The sequence below is a fragment of the Nelumbo lutea genome, chromosome 5, assembly GCF_056320005.1.
Source record: "Nelumbo lutea isolate HS-2025 chromosome 5, American lotus-T2T, whole genome shotgun sequence".
Taxonomy (NCBI): domain Eukaryota; kingdom Viridiplantae; phylum Streptophyta; class Magnoliopsida; order Proteales; family Nelumbonaceae; genus Nelumbo; species Nelumbo lutea.
This window is the reverse complement of record NC_142688.1, coordinates 44,694,202-44,712,595: the sequence shown is the minus strand read 5'-3', so window position 1 is coordinate 44,712,595 and position 18,394 is coordinate 44,694,202. Positions and strand designations below refer to the sequence as shown.

The 18,394-nt window shown below is 35.5% G+C and overlaps 1 protein-coding gene across 6 annotated transcripts; it reads right to left on the bottom strand.

Annotated features, from left to right (window-relative positions):
- Positions 1 to 2,066: 2,066 nt before the first annotated feature.
- Positions 2,067 to 10,626, bottom strand: LOC148852085 (F-box/LRR-repeat protein At4g14103-like). Of its 6 annotated transcripts, none has more exons than XM_088942986.1 (6): positions 10,493 to 10,615; positions 4,763 to 5,053; positions 3,461 to 4,637; positions 2,900 to 3,067; positions 2,741 to 2,785; positions 2,067 to 2,573 (listed from the first exon to the last, which is right to left on the bottom strand). In XM_088942986.1, exons 3-6 carry the CDS (start codon positions 4,463 to 4,465, stop codon positions 2,295 to 2,297), a joined length of 1,497 nt encoding a protein of 498 aa, XP_088799112.1. In that variant the 5' UTR covers positions 4,466 to 4,637; positions 4,763 to 5,053; positions 10,493 to 10,615; the 3' UTR covers positions 2,067 to 2,294. The 6 variants fall into 6 exon arrangements, with proteins under 6 accessions (XP_088799112.1, XP_088799113.1, XP_088799114.1 ...); XM_088942987.1 differs by having other exon boundaries at positions 3,461 to 4,469; XM_088942988.1 differs by having other exon boundaries at positions 2,067 to 2,641; positions 3,461 to 5,053; positions 10,493 to 10,626.
- Between the last annotated feature and the right edge of the window lie 7,768 nt (positions 10,627 to 18,394).

The following is an 18,394-nucleotide window of genomic DNA, read 5'->3' as shown; positions in this document are numbered from 1 at the left end:
TGAGCTCGCCGACCGCCTTCTAAGTTGTAACGCCGCAACGTTATAGGCAGTGGCTGCGAAATTCACTTCGCACGTTTTCATCACGCACACGATTCAAGGACGCGTGGCGCGTATACATGGTGCACGAACGTTGCGCGCATCAACTCTGCCTGGAGAGAAGCCGAACCTCTGCCTGGAGAGAAGCCGAACTCTATTTCTCCACCCAAGATTGGAACAGTTGGAGGAAGGAAAAGTTTCTGGAACGTTATAGATCGCCCGTTAAGTTGCTCGTACATACGAATCTTTCAACTCATGTGATGCTGCCATCACACAATCCAAGAGGTTGTGAGACTCGGTGTCGGGTGTTATCCTTGATTCCACAGTCCGCCATACAGCCATCATGTTGGGCTAATCCTAATGGGGAAAGTAAATGAGTCAAGATATTTTTTTTTATCACATTAAAATTTGTTGGATTTTAATCTCACAGGAGATTAAATCTAATGGATTTGATTGATCAATTATATGAGAAATTGTATCCATACATTTGATTTAAAAATCAGTTTTCTTTTACAAAAAAACCTAGTTTTGAACTTGTTCTACATTGAAAAATTATAAGTTTTGTTTTCAGTATTTCAATAAGAGTTTGTTTACACTTCTTATGAATTAGTAGATGAGAGTAGGGATTTGATACCGCGCAATGCGTGCACGCGTGTGTGCAACGCAATGAGGTGCACTTTGCTTGTACCCGCATGGCTCGTGATGGGTAGCTCTAATTTTGGTACGTTGATGACCGTTGATCACCGTTGATGAAATCAACGGTCACGATTCGATCGAGTGTGATCAAGAGGCATAATTCAAAGTTAACAGTCACCAACTGTTCAAAGTGCTTTCTCTAAATCAGCACATACATTTTCTTCATACATCTTCACAAATTATTTAAGGAGCATGAATCAGACTCCAAAACACACAATTTCGAAATTCACTTTCTCTTTCTCTCAATCCGGTCTACCGCAGTCTCACAGGAGGTTTCTTTGGAGATTCTTCAACTTTACTGGTTGCAAATTCCCACCCAAGGCTCAGGCTTTGTTGTATCATGGGAACGAATTTGCCTGTAACCCAACAGCAAACTCAGTGCAACTGAATGATGTCAAATAACGTTCTAAAGACAATGTCTTCAGACGCACCTCAGAGCTTCTCCTCCAAGGTTATAGTGACTCCGTTTTCTCCAACAAAATTAGTTAATAGAGGCTAATTGGTCAACTTTTTTTTTTTGTCCGCCTAAAGGCAAGAATCAAAGCTCAGAGTACAATCATTTTTTTTATAACAAGACGAAAGAAAATCAGGTACCCTGGTCCATAGTGAATGTTTAAGGGATAAGGAGAGCGCGCTTGGCCAATAAATGGTGGGCCATCTGATTACCTGAACGGCTGAACGTTATAGTGAAAATAACTGAACAGTGAGGGATTCTTCTCATTAGTGCCCTGCAGTTAGCGATATGATTGATAATTGGCCAAGGAGTTACCATTGGTGGTCTCCGCCAGGGACTGAATTACTGTTAGAGCATCTCACTCAATGATGACGTGGTGAAACTTGAGGTCCAAGTTAAAAAATAAAAATGGCACATGTGGACCATTTCTATCATGGTCACTAACATGGAAGGTATTGTACATATTATAAATAAAACTGCCTAACAGTAACAGGGAGCCCTCCGGAAATAAGCCTCTAGCCGGCCCAAGAATGATCACCATTGAGTTACTAGGATCATTGTACCATAGTTCTTGGCCTCTGGCTGATTAAATTGGTATCTCATTATGGGTGCATCGTAATGATTTTTCCAAGTATATTATGTTCAAAGTAAATTTTAACTGAGTCTGATTTTTTTCTAAGATTCCTATCCAGTGATATACATCGGCTATATAGAGTATTAGGATCATAGTATTTATTAACGCTAAAAGAGACTGTAGGCTGCACATGTTGCACATGGAAGCTATAAGCAATAAGCCTGTATTTGCAAGATTTATAGTGAAGTTTACAAAAGAATCGAGATCCAAATAAAGCTTGTTGTGGTAACATTTACAGCTTACAAATTCTTGTGGCATCAGTACTGCAAAACATGTTTCTATACTGTAGAATCTCTATTTTTTCATACAGTTAAAGGAAAGATGTAGTAAAAAAAAAGTTGAATCACACACACACACATACATACAGAACTTAAATATAGATAAAAAGAAGTTGAAGTATCACAAAGGTCAAGATGTAATGTCTTCCCATTACAAGCTTAAAACATGAAAATTGATCAACTTCAACTCCAAATTTCAGAAGAACAATATTCCAAGACTTGGGGAGGCTTGAGGAAATGCTTGTAGTTTCTCACTAAATTTTTCCTTGATGCCACTTGAAGAAAATCTCGTAGAGGTAACAATAATCATTTCCTCTAGTGTCATTGCATTCTTCATCAAAAATTTTAGAAACCTGAGTTCATTCTCAATTCCTTGAAGATTTTGCATCTCTACAGATTTGAGGTGACACAGCATGCATTGAAATGGTAACTCTGCCTCCCAATTGTCTTCAATGATTTCTGAGTCAAGCTTCGTCTAAACAAGGACCAGAATGTCACCAGACAAATAACAAGTGAAAATTGATGGTTGTACAGGCAACTACACTGAAAATTAGTGAAGTAAACAACTGACTTACTAAAGAAGGAAAAAGTAAAAAACAAAAAAAATGTAATGACTGGAATCTGAATGGGCTCAATGTTTACCTCATCAAAAAATAGTTGTTGCTTTTCATACCCAGTGTAACTTTTCTAGACAATAATAAAAAACTGAAGGTCATAAAAAGGATATCTAATTGATAGAATTTAAGCTATTTCATCAACTGTTTAAATAAATTGAAATTAATTCTTAGGTCCAGTGGATACCACAGATGTTTCCAATATGAGAGTTTCTATATTAGGGGAGCATTTGAGCAAGTATGCTATAGCACGTATACAATCTCTAGACAGCCATGTTTTCAGCCTCAGATACCTCAGATTACAGAATGGAGTGGGTAGACACTCTAATACGTATGATGGGGCTTCAGAGATCATCTTGTCACATTAAGAGAAAAAATTATAAGTCATTCAAAAGCCATTCAAATAATGTTGTAATTGCATGACAATCATTTCAGAGAAAACATTTTATGATATTTTCTATGAACATATAATAGATTTCAGCTGAAAACTGATTACCTTTGTCCAAATCTGAATTTGAATCCAATCTGGCTAATAATGATCCAAATTTGATCCAGGAATATTTACACATTTATATTTATGCTTATATTTGCATAAAATTAATATGTATATATGATCTAACCTAATTCCAATGGATAAGATTTGAAATAAATTTAAATATTTATGAACCAGTCTTTGTATCCAAATAATCCAGTCCTGCATTTTGCATTCTTAAAATAGGTTTTAACATATAGAAGATAAGAAACATACCTCAAGCAAGTAAGCAGATAATGTCAGTGATTTTGCATTACTCAGCCCTCTAAGGCATTTTATCATACGCTGAGCATATATTTGCTTCCGCTCACTAGGAGGCTGTCCAATTTCTTCAAAAGCACGGCTTTCTTCTACTTTCATATCAAGCTCTGCACTGATAAGGCCAGATAGGTTTCCTAGAAAATACTCTTTCGACATATAATCAACACACCTTAAATATGTGAGATTTGGTGCCCATATGTTGATCTTACAGTCATCCAAACCAGAATGATCCATGAAACACGCTTCTATAACCAACTTCTTAAGTTGACGAGAACAAATAATGACATTCTTAGCATACTTAAGTTGGCACATGGTTAGGATCAAAGTTTCCAGGACTGGACAGCAAGATAAAATTTTGGTAATCAATTTCTCATCCAGATTGACTAATTCAAGATGCAAAGTTTTGAGCTTTGGTAAATTAATTGAATCAGGAAGTCTCAGCTCAACTGGCACATAATCCATATCCAACTTCAAGACCCTCAATGATTTACATGTGAATAGGCAGTCAGGCAACTCAAGGAAATCTTTGGGTCTAATTTTGAGATAGAACTCTTGAACATTACGCCTTACTGCAACAAGGACCCATGAATTAACACGATTTACATCACAGTACCATCCACAGGATATATGGAATTTTTGTATATCAGAGCTGTTGCGGAGAAGTAGCACACGGTCCACAAAATCCATAAAGCCATTTTCTGCCTCATCTCTTCTCCCAGTTCTTGAAAGAAAATAAAGATGGTCAAATTCTAGATTGGGCAAAGAAGTCCATAGATATCTCCATCTTCGTGACAAGAAACTGGTTCTTACAACATATCTCATATCCAAGAAAGAAAGAATGTGATGGAGAATTTTTTCTGGTAAACTACTAAGCCTGTCACCATTCTCTATCATGTCCCTTACATCCCAAGTCTTTGACTTCTTAGCAGCACTATAACATGGTAGCTTGCTTGCTCTCATATTCCTGTCACCTCAGAAAGGAAAGGGTAAATCTAATTCATGCTAGAAAGAATGTATCCTGACTCATGTACTTTGAAAAATATTGCCAAAACTCAAACGGCCCGTAACCTCTCTCATTACTAACTTGAGTGGTTCACAATATGTAAATAAACACGATTTTATATTTCATAGGCTGCATTTTGATGTGCAAAAGTGAAGTACAGCATATTGCATCAGAATATAGAAGTACAACAAATAAAGTGAAATGATATGGACTATTCAGGTGTGCTAACAGAAGTGTTCTTAACAAAACCCAACCTGGCAAACAACCAAATCAGAGCTAAGGACAACTCCTCCAGAAAATCTTTCTCCAACTTGCATATCGTACCACATTGTTGCTATAAGACAAATGGGTAGGGAAAATCTTAAAATTCCTGAAGAAATCAAATAGCCAGATGGTCTAACAATTATGCTTAGGCACCACTAGCACCATAGATGAGCCATCATTATCCTGAGTTCAACTTCCCAAAATTTTGTTATGTAAGAAGTTCTGATGAACTTCTGAAGCTTGAGGTGGAAAATCCCCTGAAAGCTTAGTTCTCCAGTTCCCTGCATATACAAATTTTAGCTGCATTATATTGGACACTTTTCATTCCTGTATCAAAACTTGAGACAAAGAATCAAGCAAATTTTACACAACTATTGCATATAAGAACTATTTAGGAAAAGGTAAAGATGTCAAGAATAAAGGATAGCTTTACGTTTTTCTTATTTAAAAAAAAAACCAGAAGCATATTTTTGAAAGAATCCTTTTAGCATTCTATATTGTTTAGAGTTAATTTGGCATAAAACATTAATCTCAAAATGTGAATCCCCTAAGCAAATTGAAATGGAGAAAATAATAGGTTCCAATCCATGTTTTAACCAATGGGTTAACTAGAGATCAGTTTGGAATCCGGTAGAGTCAGCCTTTGACTTAGGCTCAGGAAAGTCATTATCTGACTTGATAATTGAACTGGGTTTTTTATAGATCAGAAATTCACTCAAGTCATTTTTTGTTTTAGTAAAACAGCTTTATTACTCTATTTTTAAATATTTCCCTAATTCCTATATTTTCCTGTCTTTTTTATTTTTCTTAATTATATATTGATGCAAATTAACTTGGATGGGTTGCCACTCTACTAAATTCAGCAGCTTTCTGAGTCAGCTGATCCTTTGAGTTTTAAAACATTGGTTCTGAAATCCTAGGCATGTCCTGTGCCACTACAACTTATAGACACTCAAGTCTACGCATACAGACATTGCAGCAGCAAGGCTGCCAAATATAAATCACCTAGAGACTGCCTTTTGGAACCTAACCCAACCAGAAAGAAGAAAGAAAAAGAAAGCGAAAACTTCCAACTTTAACTTTACATTGAATTTGGTTCTATTTTGAATGCTGAAATAAATAATGAGCAATAAAAGATATTTTTTCAAAGGAACAACGTGAACATAATAAATAATGAATTCCAGTATTTTATATAGTCCTTGCATTTTGAGTAATGTGTTTCCTAGAGAAACAGCAATTAAACAATGAATCTCCGTATACAAGCAAACCTAGCACCTAAAATAATGATTTTCAATATTTCACATTGAACACTAAATAAATGGAATTTTTATATGTGCAACTTTAATTAATATTAATTTCCAATTGCAAGATAAGGAAAATATAGTGCTAAATAAGGCCATTGGCCTATGTTGGTCAAATCTATCCAGAGTCTTGGGAGGGGTGAACTGGATATAGACATAAACTTGGCACTTTTGTCTCACAAAGTGGCCATTCTCAGACTCAAAAAAACTTCTTTCTTACATTTAGCCAGTCCATAACTACACCAATTCCAATACTGTGCTCAAAACAAGATTATCAAAGTTGGAAGCATCTAAGCCAAAAGACAAAGTATCATAGAAAGCTAGGTGTACAGCTTCTTTTCTATAAGCCTAGGTGTAATACAATTAGCAATCTGGAAGGAACCTAGTTGCCTAAGGTAGCCTACATGGAACTTTGACAACTGTGATCGTGAAAAGAAAACAACCATTTGTCTTGGTATCTAAAACAAATCAGTTGAAGAACAGTCTGAGAACTTTAATGTAGAAAGAATCATCAATTTTAAGGGAATCAGAGCCATGCTTACTTTTATAAATTTCAGATATCTAAACTGTATTAAAAAGGGGAGAAACCTTCCAGAGATAAGCATTTACATTTCTGCCATACTCATTTTTTGGACATACTGTTTTTTAACTGCCCAAAACTCTCCATACAACATAGTTGGCTTTAAAACTGTTATATAGAACAAAGAGACCAATGCAAATATGTAATCCATTACAAGTTTAAGGGTCTAGAAGAGTTGGGGTCAGACCAAAAAGGACATGAGTTGATGTAGTAAGAAATGAATTAGGGGCCCAGAAGTTAACAGTGGTTATGGCACTGAACAGAGTAGAACCACAGAATGGGATTTATGTAGCTGACCCCCATTAGTTAGGACAAGACTTAGTTGAGCTAAGTTGAGTTGAGCCATACAAAGTTCAACCAACTATTAGAAAATTGCCACCACATTTAGTCACAAGTCACACTATCAATGGAATAATTAAACAAATTGCTACCAACTACTTTTGACGAGTTAAATTTCTATGGAAGGATGTGGTGCCTTGATCAGCTGTTAGCTATTGCCTTCCCTTTTTGCTATTGTGTCAAACAAAGAGGCAGTAGTTGGAGATTACATGGAGTTTGTGAGTGGTCAGGCTGTGTAGTTTCCAAGGTTCAGAAGAAACTTGAATGACTGGGAGGTGGATATGCTTCAAGAGCTGCTGAGTAGGCTGCGGGAGTATCAAATTATCCCCAATTCGTGAGATGTTAGACTGTGGATGTGTGAGAAGAATGGGCACTTCTCTACCAGATCCTGCTACAAGGCAGTATAAGGTCTGGTTGTCAACGTGGATTCGGTGTGGATTTGGAAGGTATGGATCCCATTCAAGATCATCTTCTTTGTTTGGCTAGTGACTAAGAAAAGGGTCCAGATGGTGAATGTCTTGCTAGTTCGTGGGATGAATTTCGTTGACTTGTGTAGTTTGTGTAGCTCTGCACCAGAGTCTGTCCATCATTTGTTTTGCATAGTCCATTCACTCACAAGGTCTGGTCCCATTTCTTTAGGCTCTTTCAAATCAACTGGGTCCTTCCTAGATTGGCTGTTGGGTTGCTATCCTCTTGGACAGCTGTGCCGTTCTCAGCCCAAGGAAAATTTCTCTGGAACTTTCTTCCCTTTGCTCTTTTCTGGGCAGTCTGGAAAGAGAGGAACAGCAGAACTTTTGAGTCCAAGTCAGCACCGCTTGAGGCAGTTATTGGTAAAATTGAAAGGCTGTTAGTGAATTGGGCAGCCTGTTTAAAACTTTTTGTGGGTGTTGCAGCCAATTCCTTTTTGATCATTGGCTTTCTATATTTTTTTTGAGCTTTTTTGTAAAGATTGTGAATGTATATCATCTGTGCGTATTGAAAGAGGCACTTCATTTTGTATTTGGGGTTGTGGGCTTCTCAACCCCACCCTTCTTTTTGATTCAACTATTAGAAGTTTAAATCTATTTGGTTTTATACAACTGAGATTATCAAGTCTAACTTCTTCCTTAGGAAATTAATGGACAATTTAAGGTATAAAGGCAGAAAACAATCACATGGTGTTCTACTCTTCCTTGACTTGAAGAAAGAATGATATAAAGTTTTTATCCAGATATTTTTGTTGGTTTTGGGAAAGAAAGAGGTTTTAAATTGGCACTTTTTTTGACCAAAAATATAAGGGAGAAGTAACTAATAAAAAATTTATTACTAACAACAAGGTAGGCTTCTCTTTAAATAGGTATACATCAAGATTTGTCAATTTGACAGATGAGTCAACAAATGCCACAGATGATGTTGGTCTATTGTACTGGAAAACATACATTGTCATTAACTTGTTATTAATAATTCAGCAGCAGTTAACTTCTCCATTAAAGAAAAAATAAAAACTGATCCTAGTACTCTTCAAAGACTGTCTGCTAAGAAGACTGCCTCACACAGATCTAGTTAACTTCTCCATAATCTTAAATGATTACAGACAAGTAAACTAGGAACTAGGAACATATAAGATAAGGTATTATAGTTTATGCTGTTTGCATCTAACACAGTTTTGATTGATGAGACTAAAGCCAAAGGGATAGAATCAAAAGGAATAACTATATACATTAGAGATTCCCCAAAACAAATGCTTTTAGAATTTTGATTTTATTATCCATAATAAAGAGAGATGGAAAAGGATATTATCTTAAAATTAGAGCCGAGTGTATACAGTACAGATGTGTCTCAAGTTACACAATTGGCATATACCACTAATACTGAAATACAATGGTTATAAGCTTGGCCATTGTTTAAAGAGCAAATGCTGCATCAAACAGACAATCGATCTATAGTATTAATGTAAGGCATATAATGACATTGAAAGAGATACTTATCAAGGCTAAAATGGTCACTATATATAGATGGTGTACCATGTTAAATGGGACAAAAAATGCACAAGCAAGAAGAGTGGTTTGGTGTAAATTGGATGTCCTAAAAGGGTAAAGGTTAAAGGAAAGGGTATAAAAGATTTATGTTTACAATACAGGAAAAGAATTAATAGAATATCTTCAATAAAAGTAAAGTCTTGGATAGAAGAAACATAAAAGTAATGTTCATACTTTCAATTACACTTTGGTAGTTTGGTGGGATGAGGATGATGATGATGAACATATTATTAAGGTGGAAATCAGAATATAATTATTTTTTGATCAGTGACAGAAAATTTCATTAATTAAATATAAGAGAGTACAAATGAGCTAGGAATTTCCAAAGCCACTCTTTTTGGATTTACAAATTCATCCCGATTACAACTCAGCCCAAAATAGTTGTTCCCTATTAACCCCTTGCTTGGCCAAAGGATCTTCCATTCCATTAAACGGTTCTTCTTATCCAATTAAAAGTAGCTCCCACAAATCACATTATAATTATTTCTTAGATCCATTTGCCTTGGATGTTTTTTTTCTCTTCTGAGTTTCCTGGAGTTGATTCCATTATGCTGAGGTGCAAATCAGCACCTGGCTTCTTAAAGAAGTATCAACAGCCTGGTGCTTCAATTTCATGATGACATGAGAAAATCCAGGGACTGATGTTCCTAGTAGTTAGGACTACATTGACAACAGAATTAACCCAGCCAACTATTGTGTTAAGACATATGAGCTGGATGGACTGACAAAAACATGCTCAGCATCTCAGACACTATCAGATCAAACCAGTTCGATCAAACAGCTTAACCTAACTACCTTGCTGGACCCTGTTCTTGTTTGATGCCCAGACAAGTTCTGTTAACAATGTAACTTGTAACTCTACTTCTTTCCAAGTTTTTGTGATAGAAACCAATGTCAACCCACTTCTCGAGACTTTGCCAACATGAGAAAAGAATTGAGCTAATGACAATTACCACAAAAAACGAACAGCAAAATCAGAATTTGATCAAACACTCATTTCATCTGGCGGGCAGCTAGCGAATAACTAAACTACATTGTTACCATTAAGTTTCCAAGATCACTCACTACAAATCAAGGGTTCTCAGTCTAACCCCTGCCTTAATAAAGTGTGGTAACTTAAGGTATTTACAGTCATCAGAACCATAACACTGACGCCTTCTGTTTGCTCAGAGAGAGTATATAAACCAAAAAACAGCACAAAAGATCATAAATTTAAAGAAAAGGAAAAAAGAAATAATTCTGCGAACTTATAACAAACAGAGAGTACCCAAGTTAAGAAAAAAAAAATACAGGAAAACAAAGTCAAAGTGAAGAACATAAGCCAGAAAAGCACAGAGACATCCTGCAAACGCCTAGAAGCAATTTTTGCAGGCATCAATCAATCTCGCCTGTGTAGACTGTAGAAGGCATTTGACAAAACAAAACAAAAAACCCGGAAACGGAAAACAAAGAGCAATCAAATACAGAACAGAAATCAGTTACCTTTGCATCCGAATTCCCTTCCAAGCACACAGAGCATCAAATCGAACGTTTCCTTCTCTTCATTTTTTGAATCCTATGCCGAGAAAATAATTTTCTTTTGGAGTCCGGATCGGCAACTCACAGGGAGATGCGCCTCACAGGGAGATGCGGGTGAGTCCAATAAGAAGATGACACGCGCCCAGGAAAAGCGTATTTTGGTCAATACATGCGGGGTAAATGGGTGTTTCAATTAGGTGACCAGATAAAATGACGAAACTGCCCCGTAAAGTATAGATCGCAGTTTGATTAATCCAAGTAAGTGATTTAGGCCGTTGATTTGGAGCCTAAACGTGCTCTCTGATTTGGATGCACGAATGGTACCAGATGCTGCTTATCAACTCATCAACTAAACAGACATTGGGATAAGCAGAACGCGACACGCGTCCGGATGAGGGTATTTTGGTCAATGAAAATGAATACTTTAAAAGCAATATTTGTACTAGTGGTCTGGTACGTACTCCCTTTTGCTGACCGTTCATCATATCTTTCTGACTCTTCCGTGGGTTTTACACATGGCAAATTTTGTCTCTTTGCGGTGGGTGCTCGGTTTCTGTGTCAATACGTTATCTGCACCATCCATATGAAAGGCATGGGACCCACCAATGGATCCCATGGCCATGGATGGAAGTAGCATTGCTAGCGAATTTTGTATTTTCTATTTAAAACTAAAAAAGATGAAAAATATGCTACGCATGGGATTTACGAAGGGGAAAGTGAAATAATCAAAACTTATGCATTTAAAAAAAATAATCAAAACTTATAACAAATGAAGTATTTAAAATAATTAAATCTTTATTTGTTAGTGTTTTATTTTATTAATGGTTAGATTTTTCAATTTTTTGTAAATATTAATTAAATATTTAAATATCAGTAAATATATAAAATTAGACTATAGTTATAATTAAATTAATCTATAGTTAATATTTTTAGTCATAATTAAATTAATCTAAGCCTGAGCTCAAGGTTTAACACTTTGAATTAGGCTTGGATTGATTTCCATCCTAACCAAGGTTTCAAAATTTGATACAATACACCCATAATGGGGTGTATCGTATTGTATCTTTAAAGGTCCGGTACAACATGAGGTGGAAAATCAACGATATCATCTTTTTTCCACCATATCGGACCGTTTGGACCTTATCGGGGGTGTATTAGAGGTGTATTGGTGGGTGTATTGGGGCATATCAGGGGTGTATCCAAGGTGTATTGGGGGGTGTATCGAGCGTACTGATCGATACACTATGAAAAAAGATATGTCAAAAAATTGAAAAAAAAATAATAAAGGGAGAAAGCAAAAATTTTGAAAGATATGCAAAATAGGTAAGTTTTTTCATTTTTTATAATATCTTGTGATTTTTTTCTTGAATGTTTAAATCTATATTGATCTACATCTCTTATATTCAAAAATTACAATTTTTATTTTGTGTTATGAATAGATCTATGGAAATTTCATGAAGATATTTGGGGAAGATATAAATTAACAAAAAAATTGAAAATGTAATTTATTCTCTCCCTATAAAGATTTAATATGTTTTAGATAGATGGATCTATCTATCATATCCATAGAGCAATTGAAATTTCTTTCTTAATTATTTTTTGATTTTTTATATTTTTAGAATTAAAAAATAAATAATAATTAATTATATTTTATCAATTGATCACAATGATTGCAATTTCTTCTCTAATAATTACTTTTGAATCTATTGTATAATTCTTATTTATTTTTTATTTTATAAATTTTTAAGATAAAAATAAATAATAAATATTAACTATATTTTCACTTAGAAATTGTGTCAATGCATGTTTTATGGTTCAATATGAGAGTTGGGTTTTTGCCATCCCATAAAACTTAAGAATTATAATTTATAAATTATAGTTAAGCATAGCTTTTTTAATGAAATTATAATTAATTACAACATATTTCCTCATAAAAGCATTAATATATTGATTTAATGTATGTATACCTCTTTGAGGTCTTATATTTAATGTTGTTGTTGTATTTTTATAATTTATTGAAGTATTTATGTTGTTTCCATGTGTATCTATGCGTATCTTAATTTTTCTCCAATACGTATGCATATCCAAGGCATATATTGATATACTTGACATTTCCAATGATTTGAACCTTGATCCTAACCTAACCCACCCAAGTTGCATAGACTATGATATTCATTATTGGACTGAACCAAACCAAGTGCAACACATGTAGGGATTGCAATTCAATAGGAATTTTCAGGTATCCAATCCATCTTGATACTAATAGGACCGGTTTATCAAAATCCTATAGGGCTTGGGTTTTAACTTTAGGGTATCTGATACCCGATACACACACGATTATAAACCCAACTTATACATATATATGGGATGGTATAATATATAGTATAAAATAATTTAAAATATATAATATATTAAGAGAAAGACTCCCTGGTACTATGGGTCTATGACAAAGTCCTCTTACACATTTTTTTTTTATGACAAAGAACCCTTAAATTTTGGCCATTAGACAAAGACCCCTATCATCAACGTTTTGTCAGATATATTAAAAAAAAGATTTCATTTTCGTTTTTGTGGTTATCATATCTTGTAATCCCTAAATTGTCCTTATGATAGGTTTTTTGGACAATTTTACCCGTATTATGATTTATTCTTTTTTATATTTAGCTTACAGGAGACCCGGACAGAATGGATGGTTATTTTGTTTCCTTTTCTGGGAGGTGCGATCAATTACCAGGAAGCGTTTAAATTGAACAATTGAAAAAGAAGAAATAGAGCAACGCAAAAGAAAGAGAGGAAAATAGTTAAAGAGCATGTCTGTAATGGCAATTTTCGCCACCATTTGGAGAAACCTAGAACCAACCACGCAGTTTCCCGAAAGTATTTATAGACAAGCTCAGTAGGTTTGTTCTAGTTATACCATTTCTTCTTTGACTTCACAACCGATCCCAGTCCTCCATTGTTTCTTAATCACGTTTATCACTGTAAGATCAACCTTAAAAAGTTCGCATAAGATGGACTTGGACTCAACACCAAATGAAACTTTTGGCCGACTGATAGCAATCTTGAACAAATTATTTAGCTCTTTCTCTTTGGCCTTTATCTTCTTCCTTCTCTGCGGTAACCATAGAGGGGTCTGGTTTGGATTGTACGGATTGTTGTAGCATCTCTGCTCAGCACCCAAAAAAATACACCCATAACACTAGAGCTCCTCCAAGTTTTCTCTTTTCTCTCTTCTATCTGCTTACTCTGTATTTGTTTGAACAAGCAGTGATGATTTTCAGATCCACATAAGTCTCACTCTGAGATGGGTTTTGCATAATCTCTACAGCAAGTGAGAGAGGGTGAATTAGTAGACTGGGAGAGGGAGAAACGGAGAGACGGGAGGAGGAGAAAAAACGGAGGGTAAAAAGGGGGTTGGGCAGGTTAATAAAATCAAAGAGAGTTTTGGAGTCCATTGACTACTTAATAAAATCAAACTAGTGTTATCTTCCCTACTTCGATATATATGTTATGCTATCGTGTTCCAAAGAGAATTTTCCATGAGGTTTGTCACTCAGCCTAGAGATAACCTCTATTGCTGCCCCTCCAGATGTTCCTATCTCCTCAAAGTGGGAAAAAACAAGTTCAGCCTCCACCAAACGTAGCTCGAATCCAGTGAACCCGTGGGTTCACGGGGAGCGTGTACCCTCCAATAGGAGGTGTGCATGTCGCTTAATGGGTCTTAACACAAAGTTAACGGGACTGCAATGTTAACGGTTAAATTGTTGATTGAATCGGCCACTAAAAGACAAAAACCAGGGAAACCCATTTGAAGCTTCGAAGCAACTACTCCCTCTCTCATTCAAACTCTCCTCCCACCCCTACTCATCCAAACCCTAACCAGTGCCTACAAGCCTCAAACCACCGGCAACCAACAACTGGCATCTCACGACAAGGGATAACCTGGTGACCGGCGTTAATCTCCTTCTCCTCCTCCTCCTCCTCCTCATCATCTTCTTCTTTTTCTTATGATTCAATCAAAGCTTTTACATAGGTTGGGTTTGAATTTTTTAACTTTAAGATGGGCTTGAGCTAAAAATTTCGGGCTCAAATTAAACTTATATATATATATATAATTATCTTTTACATCTAATTTAAAATATTATTAAATTCAACACCTAGTACATAGGGTTTTTATGCTTTCCAACAATATGTAGGTTGAGGGGGTTGGGTTTAACCTAATACCATACCCTACTCGTAATGTACGGGTTGTAGAATCCTAAAACCGGACTTGCCCCAAAACCCATCCTTCAAATAGAAAACCCACCCTGTCGAGGTGGGTAGGAGTGGATACCCACCGGGTAGGGCAGAAATTGCCATCCCTAAACCCAAGATGCTTAGTTAAGGTTGAATTGGGCCTAAGTTGGTAAACTCAGGTTTAACCTTGAATTGCACCTAGCAGGGACCTGTGCGATGCACAAGCTTTGTGAAGCGGAAGCTAAACAATAAAAACACATAAGAGTAGATAATTGTTTTAAATTTTAACCTTTTAAATAATTAATAATTGGTTATATTTTATATACTACTTTTAATATTTTTTTTACATTACAAAAATAACAATAATTAATTTCAACTAGATTGTTCATCAAACTAGTGAAATTGATCAACTCGACCTGAATTTTAACAAAAGATAGATGTATCATAGGTTGAAATGAACACCACATATTAAAACTTCTTATTAAGAAAGCATTTAACAAAGCAAAAAATGAAAAAAAATAATAGAGTAAAAAATGAAAAAAAGAATAGAGCATACATGTGGACAATAACCGACATTGAGCAGATCCAATAGCTTCGAGGCAAATCAATGGTTGTGGAGGTATCAAAGGTTGAAAAGAACATCATAGATTAAAACATCTTATTAAGAAAGCATTTAACAAAGCAAAAAATGAAAAAAGAATAGAGCATACCTATGGAGATTAACTGACTCCAAACAGATCTAATAGTTTCGAGGCGAATCAATGGTTGCAGAGAACTCTAATGAATGCTTTAGCAGAAAGAAGATGGCAACGACTAGAAACCAGCTGACAAAAAAAAAAAGACTAAGAGTAGTGCCCTCCCCTTCTTTGTCACCTAAAAGAGGTTCCATCCCCTTCTTAGAAAAAAAGATGAACTTTGTGACTTCTTTGTCCAGAAGACTACTCTGTCAAGACTCTTATCGGTTTGAGTTGTCAATGTGTGTGTGTGTGTGTGAGAGAGAGAGAGAGAGAGGAGATTGATGAGGTGGGAAGACTCCTACTTTGTCAAGACTCCTACTATGTTGAGATGTCAAAATTAGAGAGTGAGAAGGGAGTGATGAGGTGGCTTTATGAGGGAGCAAGGAAGGCTAAAATGAGAGGGGCTGAGAGTTCTTTGTTGGGATAATGGAGAAAACTCAGGCCATGACGTGGCATCATTCTACTTTAGTATATATAGATTATTATTATTATTATTATTATTATTATTATTATTAGGGTAAAATACAAAACCTCCTCTATGGTTTCATTTTAGCAAAAAACCTCCCTTGAATTTTTAAATAAATTAACAAAAACCTCCCTTTTGTCAATCACCAAGATGGGAAACGTTAAATCAAAGAATCAAAATTTTCCAAATGCCTATTTTACCCTTTTGCAAATTAGTCTGCATCTATTTTTACTAAAATTTTCCTGTCGACCTTTTTACCCTCTTTTCCTATCCCACCTTATCAAGTCTGAAGAGGAGAAATGCAAGAGGAAAATAGCAACCAGCAGAAAGGTTTTGGAGGAACACAACACAAGGCTCTTTATCATCCTTTCCATTTCTATTTTTTTTTTTTTGCAAAACGCAGGAGGAACACAACATGCACCTCTTTATCCTCCTTTCCATTTCCGTTTTTTTCTTTGTCGATTTCTTCTTCCTCTTTCAATCTCCTATCTGTGAAACTCCATCGACTCAACAACACAAACCCCCATGTTGATAATCACACTTCTAATGTGCTTTATGGACCATGGAATTCTTATTTGTTGAACACCTTTCCACCTCAGCTGCCATGTGTGTGGAGTTTTCTGTTGATTCTATATAGGTATGCGTTTCCTTTTTTGTCCTTAACCAGCTATTGAATTCTTGTGAGATTGTAAGAACTTGATATATTTTTGTTTGTTGTATTTATTCATTTAAACCTGTAGCATGTCATTTCTTGAGAAGAGGCAAGTCCAACTTTTCATCGCATGGCCTTGAACTGTCTACTTTTGACTGGGGGTTTGTAGTAGTGGTGGTTTTAAAAAGTAACTTCTAAAATTCTATCATTTTGGGTGGTGAACAAAACTATCAGTTAAAAAGAAAAAAACTTTATGATCATAGCTCCTAATAGAAATCACTACTCTAAGCTTCAGTTTTAACAATATATGCAAGATGTGGATCAAAGAAAAAGAGAGAATTCCTTAGTCAAATAGATATTTCCTTTCTTTGGGTGAAAGAATCGCATGGTTGGATGTGAGATTATTAGTGTTAATTAAAAAAAGTGTGATTACAAGCATTCCACTTTGTCATAGCTTCTATCAATGCTGGCATCCATGTCCAATTGCCCAAATCAGATATAAAGTACATTACTTTGGAATGGTACAGGAGGAATTAAGTTCATTATCATTAAATGGAAGTGTGTTAGCAGGCCAAAGACACTTTGGGGGAAGGGGATTTAGAAACTTCTAAGTTCTACCCCTCTAGAAAGAATAGATCTCTCTAAATAAGATGCATATAAAAGAGAATCTGATGTCATCAAAGTTATAGAGTGGTGATGACTGATGCCTGATGCGTATTTGCTACACTAGCAAGTGCACTAGCCACACAAGTAATAGAGTGATGAATAGAGTATCGTTTCGCACGAGGACATATGTAGCAATTACTAGTAGCATATTAACCTTCTATTATCTGATAAACCAAAATGTAATATCTAACCTAAAACTGAAATCCTAGCTAACAAACTATCTCTAAGAAATTGGATCAATCACCTTGCATGCAAGCTGAGAAGACAAGCTAAATATGCACAAAATTGATTTAACAATTAGTTCTCTAGGTCATTTGAGTATATTAGGATTCAGCCTTGGTTTGGTGGAACCCCAAGGCAATGAACAGCCTCTCTCAAGCGCATGTTCACCCTATGCATGAGTGATGATTCTTATATCTCTATCAAGAATCTAATCCCCATGCATGCATTAAGATCTAGACATTCTAGTGCATCATTTCAGATTGAATGAACACCAACTGAAATGTGCAAGTTATCTCTAACATTGCACTCAATTCGGTCATTGATTAGCAGATCTGAATTTCTAGAGTCTTTATCAAGCACTCTAGAACTTCCAATAATCAAGAACAGTTCGGCCAAATAGAATTAAGGTTGCCTAAATAAATTTTCAAGCAATTCAGACATTATAAAAATCAAGATCAATTCGGCTAGCAGTTCTAACAATCAAATTTCTAATCAAGATACATCAAGATTGCATCTAATCCATTCGAATGAACCTAGAAAGCTAACTACGGATCTGAATTTACAAAAATCATGCTTGAATTACAGCAAGAAAGAAAAATTAACGGAGAATTGAACATGAAATCCTAACTGAATTTGATTACCACTTGTGCAGAAATCAAGGAAGAAGACACCCTAGATTGATCTCCTCCAATGGCTTCTCCTCCAAATTCAAAATCAACAACTATTCTACTCTTGAAGCTTCTTGAATCTCCTTCTTTCTTCTCTCTTGCATGCATCTCTCTCCTTTCTTCCAAGAGAGTTTGGACTCAAGGAGTTTGAACCCCACAGTTTTTGAATCACAAGGTGTTGAACCCCCTTTTCCCACCAAGATTTTTCTTTATATAGTT